At 38.1% G+C, this 19,460-nt stretch overlaps 1 protein-coding gene across 1 annotated transcript in view; it reads left to right on the top strand.

Annotated features, from left to right (window-relative positions):
* The first annotated feature begins 12,212 nt into the window (after window positions 1–12,212).
* The window catches only part of angpt4 (angiopoietin 4), a 48,519-nt gene continuing 41,271 nt past the window's right edge, over window positions 12,213–19,460 (top strand). Inside the window, exon 1 of the mRNA XM_065279589.2 lies at window positions 12,213–12,724. Coding sequence (XP_065135661.2) covers window positions 12,413–12,724 — 312 coding nt within the window. The 5' untranslated portion in view covers window positions 12,213–12,412. The remainder of the gene's footprint in view (window positions 12,725–19,460) is intronic.

Below are 19,460 nucleotides of genomic sequence, written 5' to 3'. Positions count from 1 at the left end.
CACGCACAACCATTTCTAAGATTTACAAAGAATGGTGTGAAAAGGGAAAAACATCCAGTATGTGGCAGTCCTGTGGGTGAAAATGCCTTGTTGATGCTAGAGGTCAGAGGAGAATGGGTCGACTGATTCAAGCTGATAGAAGAGCAACTTTGACTGAATAACCACTCGTTACAACCGAGGTATGCAGCAAAGCATTTGTGAAGCCACAACACACACAACCTTGAGGCGGATGGGCTACAACAGCAGAAGACCCCACTGGGTACCACTCATCTCCAATACAAATAGGAAAAAGAGGCTACAATTTGCACAAGCTCACCAAAATTGGACAGGTGAAGACTGGAAAAATGTTGTCTGGTCTGATGAGTCTCGATTTCTGTTGAGACATTCAGATGGTAGAGTCAGAATTTGGCGTAAACAGAATGATAACATCCATCATGCCTTGTTACCACTGTGCAGGCTGGTGGTGGTGTTGTTTTAGTGTGGGGGATGTTTTCTTGGCACACTTTAGGCCCCTTAGTGCCAATTGGGCATCGTTTAAATGCCACAGCCTACCTGAGCATTGTTTCTGACCATGTCCATCCCTTTATGACCACCATGTCCCCATCCTCTGATGGCTACTTCCAGCAGGATAATGCATCATGTCACAAAGCTCGAATCATTTCAGATTGGTTTCTTGAACATGACAATGAGTTCACTGTACTAAAATGGCCCCCACAGTCACCAGATCTTAACCCAATAGAGCATCTTTGGGATGTGCATCCCACAAATTTCCATCAACTGCAAGATGCTATCCTATTAATATGGGCCAACATTTCTAAAGAATGCTTTCAGCACCTTCTTAATTCAGTGCCATGTAGAATTAAGGCACTTCTGAAGGCGAAAGGGGGTCAAACACAGTATTAGTATGGTGTTCCTAATAATCCTTTAGGTGAGTGTACATTTTTATCAGTATGTGTGTTGGGTTCGAACCTATGATCTTTTGCGCTGCTAACTGAGCTATACAGGAGCACAATTAAGTTTTAAAGAAATTCTTCATTACTTAAAAGCTTAGAATCAGATGTTTATCATATTAGAGTTCAAAATGTATCGCACGGTTATTAGTTTTGTCACAGAGAGTTTCGGCTAATGGACATTTACAAGGACAGGAAAACTCAACACGACTCTAGTTTTATACGTTTCAAACAATCGTCATTCAAGTCTCACCTCTTGTTTGTTTTAAAACCCGTCACACGTCATTCTCTCCTCTTTATTACAGCACCGAACACCTGATGAAGTTTTATGTCGATCTGGACCAGGTCTGCAGGGCTTTCCACTAGAGCAGCGATCACATACACGATTGAACCGGGATGAAATTGTGATTAAAATCATGTTTCACGGGGCAGCTTTCATTGGTTGCCGTAATGACCTTGACTTTCTTGGAGCCGAGCGTAATAATTAAAAAGCAATCCGAAATAATTAAGCGTACGCTCAGTTTCAAAATACACTGGCCAATTGGTCAAGATTTCATCATATCTAAATAACAGAGCCAAATAGCAGGCAGGTGATTGAACGTTCTGAGAACTCAGATATGCATCAGGGCATTGGGCGAATAATTATGGACGTTTCTGTTGGCAAACACATTAACAAGGTAAAGTTAACTTTAAGACCTCTATTTACACAGTTATTGTGTATCTTACCATTTACCTAGCATTTACAGCTGTAATTAAACAGGTTTCACATTACTGATGCTAAACTCACTGGTTTTCATATGCAAAAGTTACTAAAATATGTAAGTGAAAGCCAAACACAGTCAGAGTTATATTAAATAATATCCTGGCTCTTTTCTGCTTTATAATGGCATTGAATAGTGCCCCATTTTTTAAACTCTTTTCCCGCCATTGACAAGTTATCTCGTCAATAAAGAGAAAACGCTTCCCTGCCAATGACAAGTTTTTACGGCAATCCATCTTACCCAACTTATAAAACCAGCCCAGTCTCACGAAATTACGTACCTATAGTCACATAATTTTTTTATTCTTTTGAGTGATACTGCCATGAATTTCCACGTTTTTCGTGATCGTATCACAAATTTCTGTCTATGTGTCATTGTCACGTATTGGTTACTCAGCTGTTTTGTCCTATTTTCTGATCATTGTCGCTTCGGTTTAGGGTTAGATTGACATAAAATTACATCTTTACCCAAACCCAACTCTAACCCTAACGCCAGGCGACAATGGTTTAAAAAATCTGAAAAAAAGTATAAACGAATACTTAAAGGGACATCCTAATGCAAACACCAAATCTAACCCTAAACCGAAGCGACAATGGTTTGAAAATTGGAAAAAGCAGTTGAGTAACCATGTGACGATCACAAAAAACTCGGAAATTTGTAAAAATTACGTGACTATAGGTACATAATTTCGTGAGACTGGGTATCATAAAACAGTAAAACATCCACTGATCCAAAAACAGTAAAAACTCTGTGTATTATCCCAGCTTTTTTCAAAATGTTGTATTTTTGAAGAAACCTACCCATATTTGAGAGGTGATAAAAGAGAACAAATGGAGGATGAAACCATTTTATTTTTGTTAATTTAAAAGCAGAAGGTCTGTTCTTTCATTCAATATATAATTTATATATTTAAAGAGCACCTATTTCATTGCTAAAAAAAAAAAATTTGTGTATTTGGTATAATGCAATGTGTTCGCATGGTTTATGGTTAAAAAACAAATTATTTTCCACATACCGTGCATTTTTGTAGCTCCAGATTTCACTCTCTTCCTGAAACGCACTTATTTGAAAACATGCGTCCCTGATTGGATAGCTAATCTGTACGTTGTGATCTTTACGTTGTGATTGGCCGGAAATGTTACGCTCCTTACCATGTTTGAAAGACTCGCTCACAATGCAATGCTAACAGGAGTTAACTTACAGGCTGTGAGTCCGAAGCGGGAGGAATTATGATAATGTCGGTCTTGTCTACATCACCAATCCCAGAAAGTAAACTGTTGCCTACAATCCGTGTGTTTGTTGTAGTCCAAGAAAAGAGATTTAGGTTGGAGAAGATAACTCAAGTCATCTTTTACTTTGAGGTTTGTACCTTTTGCATATCGTTAACGTACTAATACACACTTACACACCAAAGGAAATAAAAAAATGTGAATCGGACCATTGGGGCTCTTTAAAAAAAGATTTTTTTTCTGCATTCCAGTGCATTTTCCCATAAAAAAATTAATTCATACAGTTATTTAATGTCATCTAAGGGTGAAGCAATGGGTTTTCATAAGGAAACATGTTTCAAAACCCATCACTCTACCTCTTAAGACATTTTATGAATCAGCTTTTGCAGCTTTAAAAATGGGGCACGACCCAATGCCATTATAAAGCTGTAAAGAGGATATTATTTAATATAACTCCGACTGTGTTTGGCTGAAAGAAGAAAGTTATATACACCTAAAAAAGATAAAATATGGGCTATTTTCATTCCTTTAACTCTACTAGTTAAATGTTTTAATAAAGGTACTATTATTTGTTACGCTTACAAAGTTTTATGCCACCTTTAATGCATTTTTATGGTTGACCATAAACGCTACTGAAACTATGGGGAGGCCGTATATTAATCATCCTTATCATCACATTCAGACAGCCCTAACCAAGGAGATGTCATTCAGCTCAAAGCTTTTATTTTTGTAAGGCTTTAAGTGTGTGTGTGTGTGTGTGTGTGTGTGTGTGTGTGTTTGTGCAGGTGGAGAATATTACTGAGAGAGAGAGAGAGAGAGAGAGAGAGAGAGAGAGAGAGAGAGAGAGAGAGAGAGAGAGAGAGAGAGAGAGAGAGAGAGAGAGAGAGAGAGAGAGAGAGAGAGAGAGAGAGAGAGAGAGAGAGAGAGAGAGAGGCACATCTTGACCTGATCTTTGAAAATGAAAGAGAGTCAAATATACTTCTAATAGTGCTTTCCAAATCAACATTGGTTTCACTTTGTCTGATCTTTTATACACAAATGCTGTCTGAATAAATATCAGCACATTTGATCTCATAAGGAAAAGCAAAAAAATTTTTTCAGTGTGCATTGACTTTCGTTTCATGTAGCAGCAGTGGATAATGTTAGCCTGAGGTTTAAGCAAATATTACCATTTCTAAATTTCACCATTCATCACCCCTGGAGAGGAAAAGGTTTTATGTGCTTACAATTGTGACAATATGCTGACAATTGCAGCTCTAAAGGGTCAATTGAACATTTAAGCAGGATTATTCCAGTTAACGCCTTTAAATATCAGCAGACCGTTTCAAGCACATGCTTAGACGACCCGAATGTCATACGTGCTTAAAAGTCACTATTGTATTTCAACAAAGAGTCTTTTCATTTAACAGAAACTGAAAAGGTTAAATTAACCTTACCAAACATTAAGATTCTGCTTATCATCATCTGTATTGTAAACAATGTCATAACTTGGAACCACAAACGCATAATAAATCAGTGTTTAACTGATAAATTATGCAGCCAATTGCTTGTTGGAAGCTTGTGGTCCCTGTAGACCTGATAAGAAATGGGTTATGAGCACCAGCAGTGTTAATACTACAGCGAAGACGTCAGAGCCCGACATAAAACAACAATTTCCTCGAAAATTACTCGGCACAGAAGTAGTCATGCTGCTTCAAAGCACTACCTGACTATAGATAATACAGTGGCCACAGAAAGTATTTAGACATTTAAATGCACACAAAGTGAATACATGTTTAGGTTTAAATCTTTTCTTGCACAAAATAGACTGCCACACTGTTAGAAAAAATTGTCAAAATATGTACCCCAGCTTTCACTGGGGCAGTACCCTTTATAAAGGTCCAAGAATGTACTACTAGGAACCGGCTATATACAGTATATGTGTGTGTGACCGCTGCCTAAAACCCCTAGTCACGTAATCTAATTTTGAAATTTAGAGCGTCGAAGTACCATTTTTTTCAGAAAACTTTTTACAGTAAATAAAAGGTGAAAACAGATCATAATATTATATTCGGTCAGTGCCGGGCATTTACATTTTACATTTACATTTTGTCATTTAGCAGACGCTTTTGTCCAAAGCGACTTACAAGTGAGGTAAACAATAGAAGCAATTATGGCAACACAAGAACAGCAATACATAAGTGCACTGGAAATAGTCTCATCAAGTCCAACACAATATACATAGCCAAAGGTATGTTAGTTTTTTTTTTTATAGATAAAGAGGAAGGTAAATAGAGGAAGAGATACAGAGAAAGGTAACTAAAGAAAGATAGTAAATCTGTAATTAGGAAGTGAGGTAATGGCGGAAGAGATGGGTTTTTAGCCGAGTCTAAAAGACAGCTACAGTGTCAGCAGATCGTGTCACGACCGGCAGATCATTCCACAGTTGTGGAACAGTTCCTGAGAAGGTACGCGCTAGTGTTTTCTTCCCTTTTTGAGATGGCACCACAAGCCGTGGCTCGGTGGCAGAGCGCAGTGATGGAGAGGGTACATAAGGCTCTAAAAGAAAGCAAAGGTAAGGGGGTGCTGACCCAGTGGTGGTTTTAAAGGCCAGGAGCAGAGCCTTAAATTTGATGCGAGCTGCTATAGGGAGCCAGTGTAACTTGACAAAGAGAGGAGTGACGTGCGCCCTCTTTGGCTCATTGAAGACCACTCTTGCCGCTGCATTTTGAATCATCTGTAGGGGTTTGGTCGTGCAGGCTGGAAGCCCTGCCAGTAGCGCATTGCAGTAGTCCAGCTTGAACAGGACAAGAGCTTGGACCAGGACCTGCGTAGCATGCTCTTCTAGGAAAGGTCTAATTTTCCTAATATTGTAGAGGATGAATCTACAAGAGCGAGCGGTGCTGGCAACATGCACCATGAAGCTAAGCCGATCATCAATGACCACTCCCAGGTTTTTGGCCGTCCTGGAAGGCGTGATGGTCGAGGAACCTACCTGAATGGAAAGGTTGTGCTGAATCTTTGGTTCAGATGATATGACAAGCAGTTCTGTCTTCACAAGGTTAAGCTGGAGATGGTGATCCTTCATCCAGAGTGAGATGTCCCTCAGGCATGCCGAGATGTGGGCAGAAACCCTGGGATTATCAGGGTGGAACGACAAGTGGAGTTGAGTGTCGTCTGCATAGCAGTGGTAGGAAAAGCCATGTTTTCGAATGACAGAGCCCAGGGATGTCATGTATATCAAAAAGAGCAGCGGTCCAAGCACAGAGCCTTGAGGCACCCCGGTATCAAGACGTCACCTCTCCAGGATACCCGAAATGACCTGAGAGGTACGACTTGAACCATAGAAGCTGAGTGTCAGTGACACGCATAGACATGTGAGTCGACAGTAGGATGCGGTGATTGACCGTGTCAAAAGCTGCAGATAGATCCAGTAAGATCAGCACAGATGATTTGGAGGCTGCCCTTGCCTGCCTTAGGGCTTCAATGACTGAGAGCAGCGCAGTCTCAGTGGAGTGACCACTTTTGAAACAAGACTGATTGCTATTCAGGAGGTTATTTTCTGTGAAGAAAGAGGAGAGCTGGTTGAACACAACATTGAGTGTGGGTTTTTTCAGCAGCGGGGTTATCCGAGCCTGTTTAAATGCTACGGGGAAGGTGCCAGTGGAAAGGGATGAATTGATAATGTGAGTGAGAGCAGGGATAAAAGATGGAGAGATGGCCTGAAGGAGATGGGTGGGTATGGGATCTAGCGGGCAGGTAGTCGGATGGTTAGAAGCCAAGACCTTTGAAACATCTGCTTTGGATAGGAGAGAGAAGGAGGGAAGGGAGCATGTCTCAGGGGTTTGAGCATGCGCAAGAAGCGGCGGCTCGGAGAATTGACTGCTAATAGTTTTCATTTTCTTTACAAAGAAGGAAGCAAAATCATCAGCCGTTAGGATGAAGGTGGAGGGGCAGGGGGACAAAGAAGGGTAGAGAAGGTCTTAAAGAGAGTGTGAGAGTCAGGTGAGTTGTTAACGTGTTGAAAAAATTCAATTTTGGGATGCTGCTGCGTGATTTCAGCGTCTGTACTTTTTGAAGGGTATATAAATAAATTTGACTTAACCTGACTTTACAAAGTAAATCAAATAGTTTTATTGCCTTGAAGCAACATTGTGTAAAAGAGGATTAGGCCATACTGTAAACTTTATGAATCTCATTGCATTACACCATAAAATTTGAGTCGGGTTGACTCTGGGGTTTTGTGGGGACCAGGTAGCTTATTTTATAAGGTCGAGCCAATAAATCTTTTTTACAATGCATGTAATCTACGTACATTCAAAAATAGCTTTTTGATTTTTCTGTACTTTTCTTTATTTCTATTCCATGTAAAGCTGCGTTATAAAAGCACTATTTAAATAAATTTGAACTTAATAAAATATCAAACCTATAAGAAACACATTTTAAAACATTTTCACAAAAGTGTTGTTACATAAAAATATATGTTTTTTGTTTAAAATAAAGACAAAATACCTGCACCATAGTATTTGGACACTTTCTTGTTATCAAACATAGTCAGTTAATGTGATCGAGCTTTTATTAAAAATGACCTTGTAACTAGTTTGCATAAATGGCCAAGAATTTTCTTGTTACTTCTGAGAAAAGCTTTAGCATCATTTGATTTCTGCAGCCATTGGGTTCATATTTGTTATCTAATGCTATGACATCATACACTTCACATAGTCTCAAGTTTCTCGAAAAATCAAATAAACCAAAGAGAAAAGCATATACTATAGGTGCTGTGAGGAGGATTGTTTGTGGAAGTGTCAAATAATAGATGATGAAAGTTTACATCACAATGAGTAACACGTTGACAGGAGGTACTCGGTCAAAAACCGACCAATCATACGCCTCGGTCAACATCTGACGAATCACATTCGATTAGTCAAATACCCTTACATGCTATTCTTCACTTGACTATTAATCATTTTTAATTTACAAAACATCTAGATAGTAGGTTTCTTCGCCCAATATAAAGCTGTTATGATTCATTTACTATACTCTTACATAACTGCTCCATAAATCTTTAGTCATTTCCACAATTAACGCAATTAAATCCTAGAGTTTGAGTGATGACAGGGGCTCTGTTAAAAGACGACGTGAGGAACTGTCCAGAAAGATGCCCTTGAGTGAATTTTCAGGGTAGATGATTTTTGACAGGGAGCGGTTATTCTCGCCCGGTCTTTTTTGGACTCAATTAGACGCTTTCTGTTGTTTAAAAAGAATTGATCTTCATTAGGAACTAAATATTGTCGAGCTCTAACAGACTCAGCAGACCTGAATCAAGCCAACAGCCAAAGAAGTGATGACTACGCTGAAGAAAGTGAAAATTGGGTTTACTTAGATTATATCTGACCTAGCAAAAGTCATTATTGTTGTGAATGACAGTTTTTACATAAAATAATCCTACATAATGTAAAGATCATTCTGTGAAATTATAATGTTGATATTGACTTAGTAAGATCATTGAAATCAAACTTTGATGCCTCAAATCTCGCCGTTAGATTATGAGACTTTAAAGCAATACTTCAGTCAAATATCAAAATTATCCCATGATTTACTCACCCACAAGCAATCTGACCATCATCTATCAGACGCACACATTTGGAGTTATTTTAGTAAATGTAATTTCTCTTCCAAGCTTATAATGGGAGAAAACAGGTATTACAACATGATTTCACGGAAAGTCGTGTTATAGTCACGCATAATTTGATACATTTTTTTTTGTGTCCATGGCACAAAATTCAGCTTTGTTACGTGCCTTGAGCACAATTTTTTCTTTTGTGACACTTGCACAAATTTCTATAAATAGTTTTTCATGTCCGTTGCACGATTTTTTTTCCGTGTCATTTTATGTATTTTTAAATCATTGTTGCTTGGAGTTGGGGTTAGATTTGGGGTTTGGGTTAGGATGTACTTTTATGTATTGGTTTCTACATGTTTTTCTTTTGCTTTTAAAACCATTCTCGCCTGGAGTTGGGGTTAGAGTTGGTGTAATAAAATGTAATAACAGTTAAGAAACTGCTGCAGTTTATGTGATTAATATAAAACTTAAAAATAGTCACCTCTGTTATACAGTAGTATGTAGTATACATTTAAAAGTATAGCGGAAGATTTTCTTTTTCCGGGTGAATCATTCTGATTATATGTTTACGTAAGGCCATCGTACGTGCTCGTCCCTAGGTTCGCTTTCTGTGGATGTGCACTTTCAGGTGTATATATGTGGTGGGCTACGGTTTCAGCCATTCATTGAAGCTCGCATTCTCACTGTATTTTTTCAAAATGTCTTGAACAGTAATTTCTACAGTTACTTACCACAAAACGCCCAGTAAAATACCATCATTTTCTTTTCCAGTTCATTACTGTAATATGCATTTAATTATTGGTATTAGCATTTAATTTACAGTGAATTACTGTATGTTTTGAATTTGTGGTTATGAAAGCATATACAATGGAAAATTTAAATATCTATGAAATGAAATACATTTTATTTGTTATGATTTCAGCAGTGAAGCAAATTTAAAAATGTGAATTGTTTTTCAGCAGTTTAAATAATTTATTGAGAATTGTAGATAGAAACAAGAAAGGGATTATGGATAAATGCTTGAACGTCAGATTTGAATTTGACCTTAAGACTCCAAAACACTAGTGACGCCAAGATTTCGCTCCTCGGAGTGTCGGCAGAGTGACAGAAGAGGCTACTTGGGGAGTGTAGCGAGTAACGAGTTACCAGTGAGTTACCGCATATATACAATAAAAAGTCTAACAGTGTAAGGTCGCAAGAGAAAAAGCGTTTACAAATTGTATGACAAGAAGAGAAACGCCTCTGAAGAAAGAAACAAGACCAGATTGTTTTTGGGAGGAAATTTCACACAGGTTGGGCTTCCCACTGATGCCACAGTCACAAAGTTTCTACTCGACAGGTAAAGTTTGGCATGCTATTTGGAGAAATCCATTTAAAATGCTAGTAAAAGTTGAAGTAAGCTCAGATTTGCGATGCTAGCCCTGGCACAAGTCATAAACCGCGCAGATACGGTAAACATCTCAATGTATGAGCCATACCGGCAGCAACTTGTAAACAGAGCGAAGAGAATAACTAGGCTCGTGCATGCTCTCTCGTTTAATAGACGTTGCCTCTCGGGAGGAGGTAGATGTGCATTTTTTAAAAAAAGTGGAGGGGTGGTTTTTAAAAAAAAATTGGAAAAATCTTCGGCTATACCTATAAAGCTGCGGTAGGCAACTCTGGAGGATTGGGATGATTTTGAATGTTTACAATTTTCATGCCCCTCCCACCCTACCACCAAGCAACCTGCGAGCTTGTCCTTGTCAGTGCATGTGCACCAGTATTTTTGTGAACGCATACTTAGCAAGCATTACTTACATACTTAGATTAGACAAGATTACTAACATAACACTCAGAAATACAATCAATGGTTGATACACAATTACCTGTCGAGAAGAAATGTGGCAAGCTCTGCAACCGTCGTAGATTCCTCCACCTTTTAAATGCAGGTCCGATATTGATCCTAGTTTTATTACGGTCACGGTCTCTTTCTATCTTTGTTTCCTTATTTTCATTTGTTGTTTTTCTAGCTCTGGTTGTTAACCAAGGAATTGAAAGTTTGTTAGATGTTCACTCCCGCCATCACGCTGCGTTCAATCCAACACACCCGTGAACTTCAGGTGGATGCGTGCAGGAACTGTGATTGACAGGCAGATTTTACACAGCCCTGCGCTGATTGGACCAGATGAACCGGCCTGTGCTGATTGGACCAGAATGACCGGGAGCGGTGGATTTTTGCAAAACAAATAACAAGCTCTAGGTGGAGCAGGAAGCGCAGATTTTTTCTTAAACAGTCTAATTTATCGGTTTCAATGAATATGATCAAAACTATCTTACCAACCGCAGCTTTAATTCAGAAAATATACTATTCAATTAAACTACATCACATTAATAAATTCATTCATTCATTCTCTGCAATTACAAAGGGTTACAAGGACGTTAAACGCTTTACTGTCAAAAATGTGGAAACGGTGCCGAAATCCTGATCTGTACCATAAAATGAGCAAGCACCTCACATAAAACTAAGCTGGAGACTCAATAAAACACATCTACCCTTGAGTGAAGGAGAGCTATGTGCAACATGTGAAAACAAACTTCAGATCAATCCAGCTGTAGTATTCCCACGAGAAAGGTGAACAGCTACGTGTGAAGTTTCACCTATAGAAAAATGGCCCTAAAGTATTAGTAAATGTGAGGAGCGTTTTGGCACCGGCCCTCCTTTCTCTCTCTCTCTCTCATGTTTCCCATGAGAATGATTTCAGTCAGGGCAAAAAGTCACTTGGTTTGACCTCTATCCCCAAGAGCACAGGCTCGCCACAAACTGAACCAAAATAAGAATTATGTAAAAATAAACAAGTGGGTAAGGGGCATAGTGCATTAAAAAGTCTCATGAAAAGAAGAGTAACATCAAACTTTCAAAAAGCTTTTAATTACATCTAAAAATGAAAGTAAGGATTTACAGCCACTTGAAAGTGCATTTGTGGCATTGCTGGATAAGAACGCCACCTAAAAATATGCAAAATTAGTTATTCTGACTGATTACCAACTGTCTAACATTTTGGCCAAATTCTTACATTTTACTGCTCATTACTCATCTATAAAGCATGGTTTTAAAATTTATAGAGGTGATTTTTGCTTCTCATGCTAAACTAAATAGATGAGAGCATGGCATAAGCAGTGCAAAAGGCCATGGGTTCGATTCTCAGGGAACAAACATACGAAAAAAATAGCTTGTAATGCATTGTGCGCTTTGGGTTAAAGCCAAAATCTGCAACAATGCATAGGTTTAATTGGCAATGCAACATGTATGCGGTTGCTAGGGCATTCTGGCTGGTTGCTATGGCATTGCTATAGTTGTTTGGTATAGCAAGTGATGTTTGCCTTAGCAAGCACTACAGATGATTACATTAGAAAGCATTTTCTGTGTCTTGCGAGAAGAAACTGCTGAGGCGAGAGGAGTGACGAAACGCTTCAGAAGAGATGAGAGACAGAACATGTGTTAATAGACCTCCCTAAGCCCCCACCCTCCACCCCAAACGTTCCCTCGCTCCCAGATAAGAGGGCAGAACTAACTCACTCCGGTCATTTCACTTACCGCTCCGGGATAGGAAGAGACGTCCTCCTGCTCTGTTTACTTTTCTCTCGTGTTAAGAGCTTGCAGATTGGGAGACTTACTGAGACTCAGTCATTCCTCTCTTATCTATCGGCGTGGTTACTCAAGGGTCGGATCTTCTGCTTGGTTCTTTAAGCAGCCCAGCGAAGAGTGCAGAAGACTTTGTGAACAACCAGAAGTCCTTTACGCAACTGTGAAGGAAAGAAGAGACAGTGTTTTATCAATTACATTTAACCATGCAGTAAATTTCACGGTGTGACCATTTTGTTGTGACCACCATGAGGCTCGCCAAAAGCGGCTGGCACTTGGCATTGCTGCTGGCCACGGCGGGACTGGTGAGTTCAGGAAACGGTAACGGTCAGAGGCGAGGGGGTGGCGAGAGGCGGAGAAAACTTCACCGCGTGCAGAACGGCCAGTGCAGCTACACCTTTGTCCTGCCGGAGATGGAGAGCTGTCAGGGCGGAGCGGACCACAGCGCCGGTACCAACGTGGTGCAGAGGGACTCCCCGCCGGGCGAGAGCGAGTGGTCCGCGCAGAAGCTGCAGCATCTGGAGACGGCCATGGAAAATAACACGCTGTGGTTGCAGAAGGTGAGAATGACATCATAATGGGATGCAGGTGATGATGCTATTAAGTCACATCAGACCGAGCGTAATTACGAGTCAAACATGCACATGAACAACATCAACAGTGGATTATCTTCCAAGTTGGGGATAGTTCAAATAAATAACCATGATGCTGTTATAATGAAGTGTTAATTGTTTATGTCAGTCATAGGGTTTATCTTGCACCATGTTGTTTACAGATGAATGAAGGTTTGCCAAGAAATGCTCATTGTTGGGTGACAGGTGCCAAAACTACATTTCCCATCATTCTCTGGGGCAGCACATTAAAATAAATGCATCATGATGCTATAGAAGAACCAATTTGGACTTAAATTATTAAGAAATGGTTATTCTGAGACGCTTTTACTGAATGGCTCTTTGGGGAACCAAAATGGTTCTTCTATGCACTGTAAAAAGTTGGATCAACTTCAATTGGTAACACTTAAAAAAAATGTTTTTCAACTTAAAATTTCTCTTTGGTTTTTACTTTAGGTGAAAAAGTTTAGTTGATTCAACCTGGAAGTCATTTCAACTGTATTGACTAGTGATGAGTGACTGTAACTTACCAAATAAAGTTGACAAAACTAAAGCAACTTATTCAACTTTATTTTATAAGTTACATCAACTCATCACTTGTCAAGATCCTAGTTGATTAAACTTAAAAATATAAGTGCAAACATATTTTTTACAGTGTGCTTTTTAAGTTCATCCAACTTTTTACATCACTGTGCGTATTTTTTATTTTTTTTCCCCCCACTTTTAAATTGCAAACTCATAAGTAAAAACTTTTCAGGACTTCAAGACGCACACTGTAAAAAATCTTTGCTGCCTTAAATTTTTTTGTTAAATCAACTCAGATTTACAAGTCATGTCAACTTACTATTATTTATCTTGACAAGAGATAAGTTGTTACAACTTATAAAATAAAGTTGACTCTTTTCAATATTTTATAAGTTATAACAACTCAAGATAAATAATAGTTAGTTGAAATGACTTCTGATTGAAATCTGAGTTGATTCAACAAAAATTTTTAAGGCAGCAAAGTATTTACCTGACAATGGAAATTCAATGCATCAGTTAAGAAATTTAGTAAGTTTTATAATCTGTTCAACATTTATATCTTATCTAAAATACACTTATTATAGCATTGCCTCCAAAAATACAACCTGTTGAAAGCTATTGGACACAATCCAAGATCTCTGCTGCTTTTCAGAGCAGTCGTGTTTGATTTCTCTTAAATAAATCTGCAATATCAGTCAATTACAGTAATAAAGCCAAGATTCAAATATCAAAGAAATGAAGAAGTGGATTCAAAAATCTTATAGGCAGATAACCAGAAGCCGAGTGAAGCATTTGATCTAGAAATGACCGCAGAGTGATGGACTCAAATGCAGAGAATAGCACTTCAAGGGGATTTTTCCAAGTGACATTAATTGAGCTAATTAATAGATGAAGTGCTTGGACGTAGAGGGAAACTTTGCCATGTGTGTGCATGTTTTGCAAGCATTCAGCTCACCACCCAAGTTGACAATCAATACGGCACAAAGGGGTTCGACGTGCACCTCCACAGGAAAGAGACGCGACCCTTGACTCGGTTTAAGAAGAGGTCAGATTACGATAAGAGTCATTTTAATTATAAACACTCGCTGCTTTCATTGCCATGTGAAAACCCTGCTAAATTCATTGTTTTAAACCATACTACATAATGTAAAGAACAATAAGTGAAAATATAATCTTGATATCTTTAATATTGGTTGAGTAATGTCATGTTAAAGATTGAAATCAATGTTAAGGAAGCCATGGCTATGACTGCTTTGATGCTTGATCTCATAATTAGATTACAAGACTTCAGCCTGGATTTCACAGACAGGGTCACAAATATGGTATGGATACATGGCAATGAGTATGAAATAGACTATAGCATTTATAACTTGCTGATCAACATCCCATTCAATTTATTCCTGACGCACATTTTAAATGTTAATGAAAACAGTTATGAACAACTTTTGTTTTCCGAGTTCACGTACAAAACTTTTTTGCTGCCTTAAAATTTTAAGTTTAATCAACTTAGATTTACAAGTTATTTTAACCTATTATTATTTATCTTGACAAGAGATGAGTTGCTACAACTAATTAAATGAGTTAGATATATTTTATAAGTTATAAACTCATCTCTAGTGAAGATAAACAATAGTGAGTTAAAATAACTTGTAAATCTGATTTGATTAAAACTGGAAAAAAAATTAAAGGTATATGTAGATGGAAAATCCTCAGGGAAAGGAAAGACCTCATTTATAATTTTATATTTTTTTACAAAAAAAAATTCACCATAAAGAATTCTTTACGAAACGCTGTCAGACAAAAGGTACAAAAAACTATAAACTGTACCTTTTCTGTCGTTGGGGTGGTACCCTAAAAGGTAAATTTCTGTACCTTTATGGGTAAACAACACATTGAAATGTACCTTTTGGGGTACCATATTATACGCTAGTACCTTAAGGAACAATTTTGTACCAGTTGAATTTTAGGGGTGCAAAACAGTTAACTATACCTTTAAAGGTACACAAAAGATCCTTAAGGTACAGCAAATTGTATCAATTTGTTAAGCAGGGGCAGCCGATTACTTCTTTTTCGAGTGCGCATGATGCAAAGCTCATCAAAACATGTATTTAGCCTGTCATGAATGTGGCTCTTCATGTCAAAATATGTGTCCGGCGCGTCATGTGAACCTATGTGCATCAAGCATCGTGTCAAAATATGTGCCTGCTGAAGATGTTTCAAAGGGGTTTATGATAAAAGAGACGCTTGCACAGAACACATATTTTGACATGACGAGCCAAATATATGACGCACAGAACACATATTTTGACATGATGAGCCACATACATGACGCACAGAACACATATTTTGACATGACGAGCCAAATATATGACGCACAGAACACATATTTTGACATGATGAGCCACATACATGACGCACAGAACACATATTTTGACATTACGAATCACATACATGACACATCGAACACATATTTTGGCATGACGAGCCACATACATGACGCATCAAACGCATATTTTGATATGACGAGCCACATACATGACGCATCGAATGCATAATTTGACAAGACGAGCCACATACATGAAGTACAGAACGCATATTTTGACATGACGAGCCACATACATGACGCACAGACCACATATTTTAACATGACCATCCACACAACACATATTTTGACATGACGAGTCACACACGACGCGCCGAACACATATATTGACATGACGAGCCACATATATGATGCACAGAACACATATTTTGACATGATGAGCCACATACATGATGCACAGAACACATATATTGACATGACAAGCCACATATATGACGCCCAGAACACATATTTTGACAAGACGAGGCACATACATGATGCACAGAACACATATTTTGACATGTTGAGCCACATACATGACGCACAGACCACATATTTTAACATGACCATCCACACAACACATATTTTGACATGACGAGTCACACACGACGCGCCGAACACATATATTGACATGACGAGCCACATATATGATGCACAGAACACATATATTGACATGACGAGCCACATATATGATGCACAGAACACATATTTTGACATGATGAGCCACATACATGACGCCCAGAACACATATTTTGACAAGACGAGGCACATACATGATGCACAGAACACATATTTTGACATGATGAGCCACATACATGACGCCCAGAACACATATTTTGACAAGACGAGGCACATACATGATGCACAGAACACATATTTTAACATGACCAGCCACATATATGACGCACAGAACAGAACGCATATTTTGACATGTCGGGCCACATACATGACACACAGAACACATATTTTGGCATTATCCTGCTGGAAGTAGCCATCAGAGGATGGGTAGATGGTGCTCATAAAAGGATGGAAATGGTCAGAAACAATGCTCAGGTAGGCCGTGGCATTTAAACGATGCCCAGTTGTAAAGGTACTAAATGTAAAGGTACAAAATGTAACCATAAGGCTGAAGTATAGTCTATTTTTCATTCGACCGTGCACATATGTTTGTGTACATGTAAAAAAACAGACTATACTCTGGGTTTTAGGGTACCACCCCAGTGACAGAAAAGGTATAGTTTTGTACCTTTTTTCTGACAGTGAACCATTAAGCCAAAAGTGGTTCTTCAATGGCAATGTGAAGCACTTTTATGTTTTAAGAGCCTACCACTTTTTACGCTAGTTGTAAAATTTAAGCAAATGTGTAACTCTTAAATGTTAGAAGCATTCTTATACGTAGTCTCTGGCTTTTGCCCAAACTGTACAAACATCATGTACTGATATTAAATATAGAAAAGATGTAGTAATTAAAATGAAAATGTTTCTGAGAATCTGTCATTGCTTAACACAAGCAGTGAGTGATGTGAACTGATAATGCTGAGGGGAATGGTTGGTATTCAGAGAGCTTATGAAAGGCATTCGGGTGTCTGATTCATGAGCCGCTTCAGCTGTATAATTGCCTAGTGTTTATGGAGGAGTGTTTAGTTTACTGGTAAATGACTGTAACTGAACGGATACGCTCTCTTGCCCGGCTTCTGCAGCTCACCCTTTACCTGATAACTGCATTCACAAGCGATGAGAGACACGCTGTATATCTGACTCCATTAGCAGGAGGTTGGGGGGTGTATAGATGTATACGGAGTACATGAGGAGCCATTTGAAGTCTCTGGTCCACGGCCATTACACCAAAAATAAGCAAAGACCTCTCTGGAAAAAGAGTTCTTCAAAGGCCAAGGGATTAGTGATTGTACGTTCCATTAACAACGGCTTGAGATATGGCAAAGCCCCAGACCCCTTTGAGTCTTACCGGATGCATAATTACAAAAAAAAACTACAAGGAAAGAGCTCTCAAGAAGTTCCAGTTAATGCTTGGGTCGGTATAGAAAAAAAAGGTTGGAACTGAGTGAAAGAAGCAGTTGTTAAAAGGACAGTTCACCGAAAAATACTCATTATTTACTCACCCTAGGTGATTTCAAACTTGTATAAATTTATATAAAAATGTTAATAACCAAACAGATCTGGGGCACCATTCACTTCCATAGTATTTTTTTTCTACTATGGAAGTCAGTGGTGCCCCAAATCTGCTTTGTAACAAAGTATCTTTGTATTCAAACTCTTAGAAGAAAAAGGTACAAGAAGGTACAAAAGTTGTCACTGGGATGGTACGTTTCAAAAAGGTCCTATATATACCATTTTGGTACAAATATGTATCTTTGAGGTACCAAAGTTATGTACTTTTTGAACCATCCCAATGACAACCTTTATTCCTTCTTGTACCTTTTCCTTCTAAGAGTTTGTATACAAAGATACTTTGTAACCAAGCAGATCTGGGGCACCACTGACTTCCATAGTAGGAAAAAATAATAATACTATGGAAGTAAATGGTGCCCCAGATTTGTTTGATTATTAAAATTTTTCACAAAAGAAAAGAAAAAATAATTTATACAAGTTTGAAAAAACTTGACAGTAAATAAATGAAGACAAAATTTGCATTTATTAGTGAACTATCTCTTTAACTCTTTCCCCGCCAGCATTTTTAACTCATTCGCTGCCAGACTTTTTTTTTTGAAAATTTGCCCGCCAGGCATTTTTTGTGATTTTCACAAAAGTTTCCAAAAGAATTAACATATAAACATACAAATATATCAAATGAAAGAAAAGCCCCTTTGCTTTCAAACAAACAATAAACAAACAAACAAAATGGGAAAAACATGTCATCCTATCTGTATTTTTTTCTCTGCTTATAAACTCTTAAATATGGATATTTTTCTTCAAAAATATTTTTATTTTAGCAAAAAAGCTGAAATAATTGAATTTTTTGAATAAAGGAATTTTGTTAGAGATCAGATTCAGAATACGTATCTTAACATAAATGCAGTGTAAAATTAATAAATAATTTTTTGCTTTAGTTTTTTTTATCAATTAGGGATAATCGCGGTATTACAGATAACCCTAAAACCTCATCAGTAACACATTTTTTAATGCAAATGTATTAGCCACCGCCAACATTTTTAGTGATTTTCACAAAAGTTGAATGCCTTTCATAAACATACAATACAGATCGTTTGCTTTCAAACAATTTTTTTATCCTATCTTCATTTGTTTTCCTTTTATCACCTCTTAAATATGGTTAGGTTTCTCCAAAAATACAAAATTTTGACCAAAATGCTGAGATAATTGCATTTTTGTGAAGGACTTTTGATCGAGATCAGATTCATAGAGATCCTTAAAACATACATGGAGTTTGAACTGTGTGACATGAGGGGTTGCGTCCGGGTTTTATAAGTTGGGTAAGAGCACCATCTGGTGGATAATAGCGGAAATATAGATTGCCGGACAAACTTGTCTTTGGCAGGGAAAGAGTTCATATGTAAAGTTGATAGTTTCACCCATTTCCAAACTTTAACAAGTAGTTTATGTTTCCATTTTAACTAGCAGTGGACTTTCACATGTTCTCACACGAATGTTGCGGATGGCATTGTGAGATGGTTGCTAGGCGGTGTCTTAAAATAATCCACCCACAAGTCCCAGTGATATTCTGGTCCCTATGGCTCAGCATTATGGGAAGCCTGTGGATTTTTCTACCGATTTGCCCACCAAATAAACAATCTGATTGAAGTAATAGCTAAACATCACTGC

This window comes from Paramisgurnus dabryanus, chromosome 7, assembly GCF_030506205.2.
Source record: "Paramisgurnus dabryanus chromosome 7, PD_genome_1.1, whole genome shotgun sequence".
Classification (NCBI taxonomy): Eukaryota; Metazoa; Chordata; class Actinopteri; order Cypriniformes; family Cobitidae; genus Paramisgurnus; species Paramisgurnus dabryanus.
Note: the sequence above shows the minus strand (reverse complement) of the source record. Positions and strands in the feature narration are given on the sequence as shown.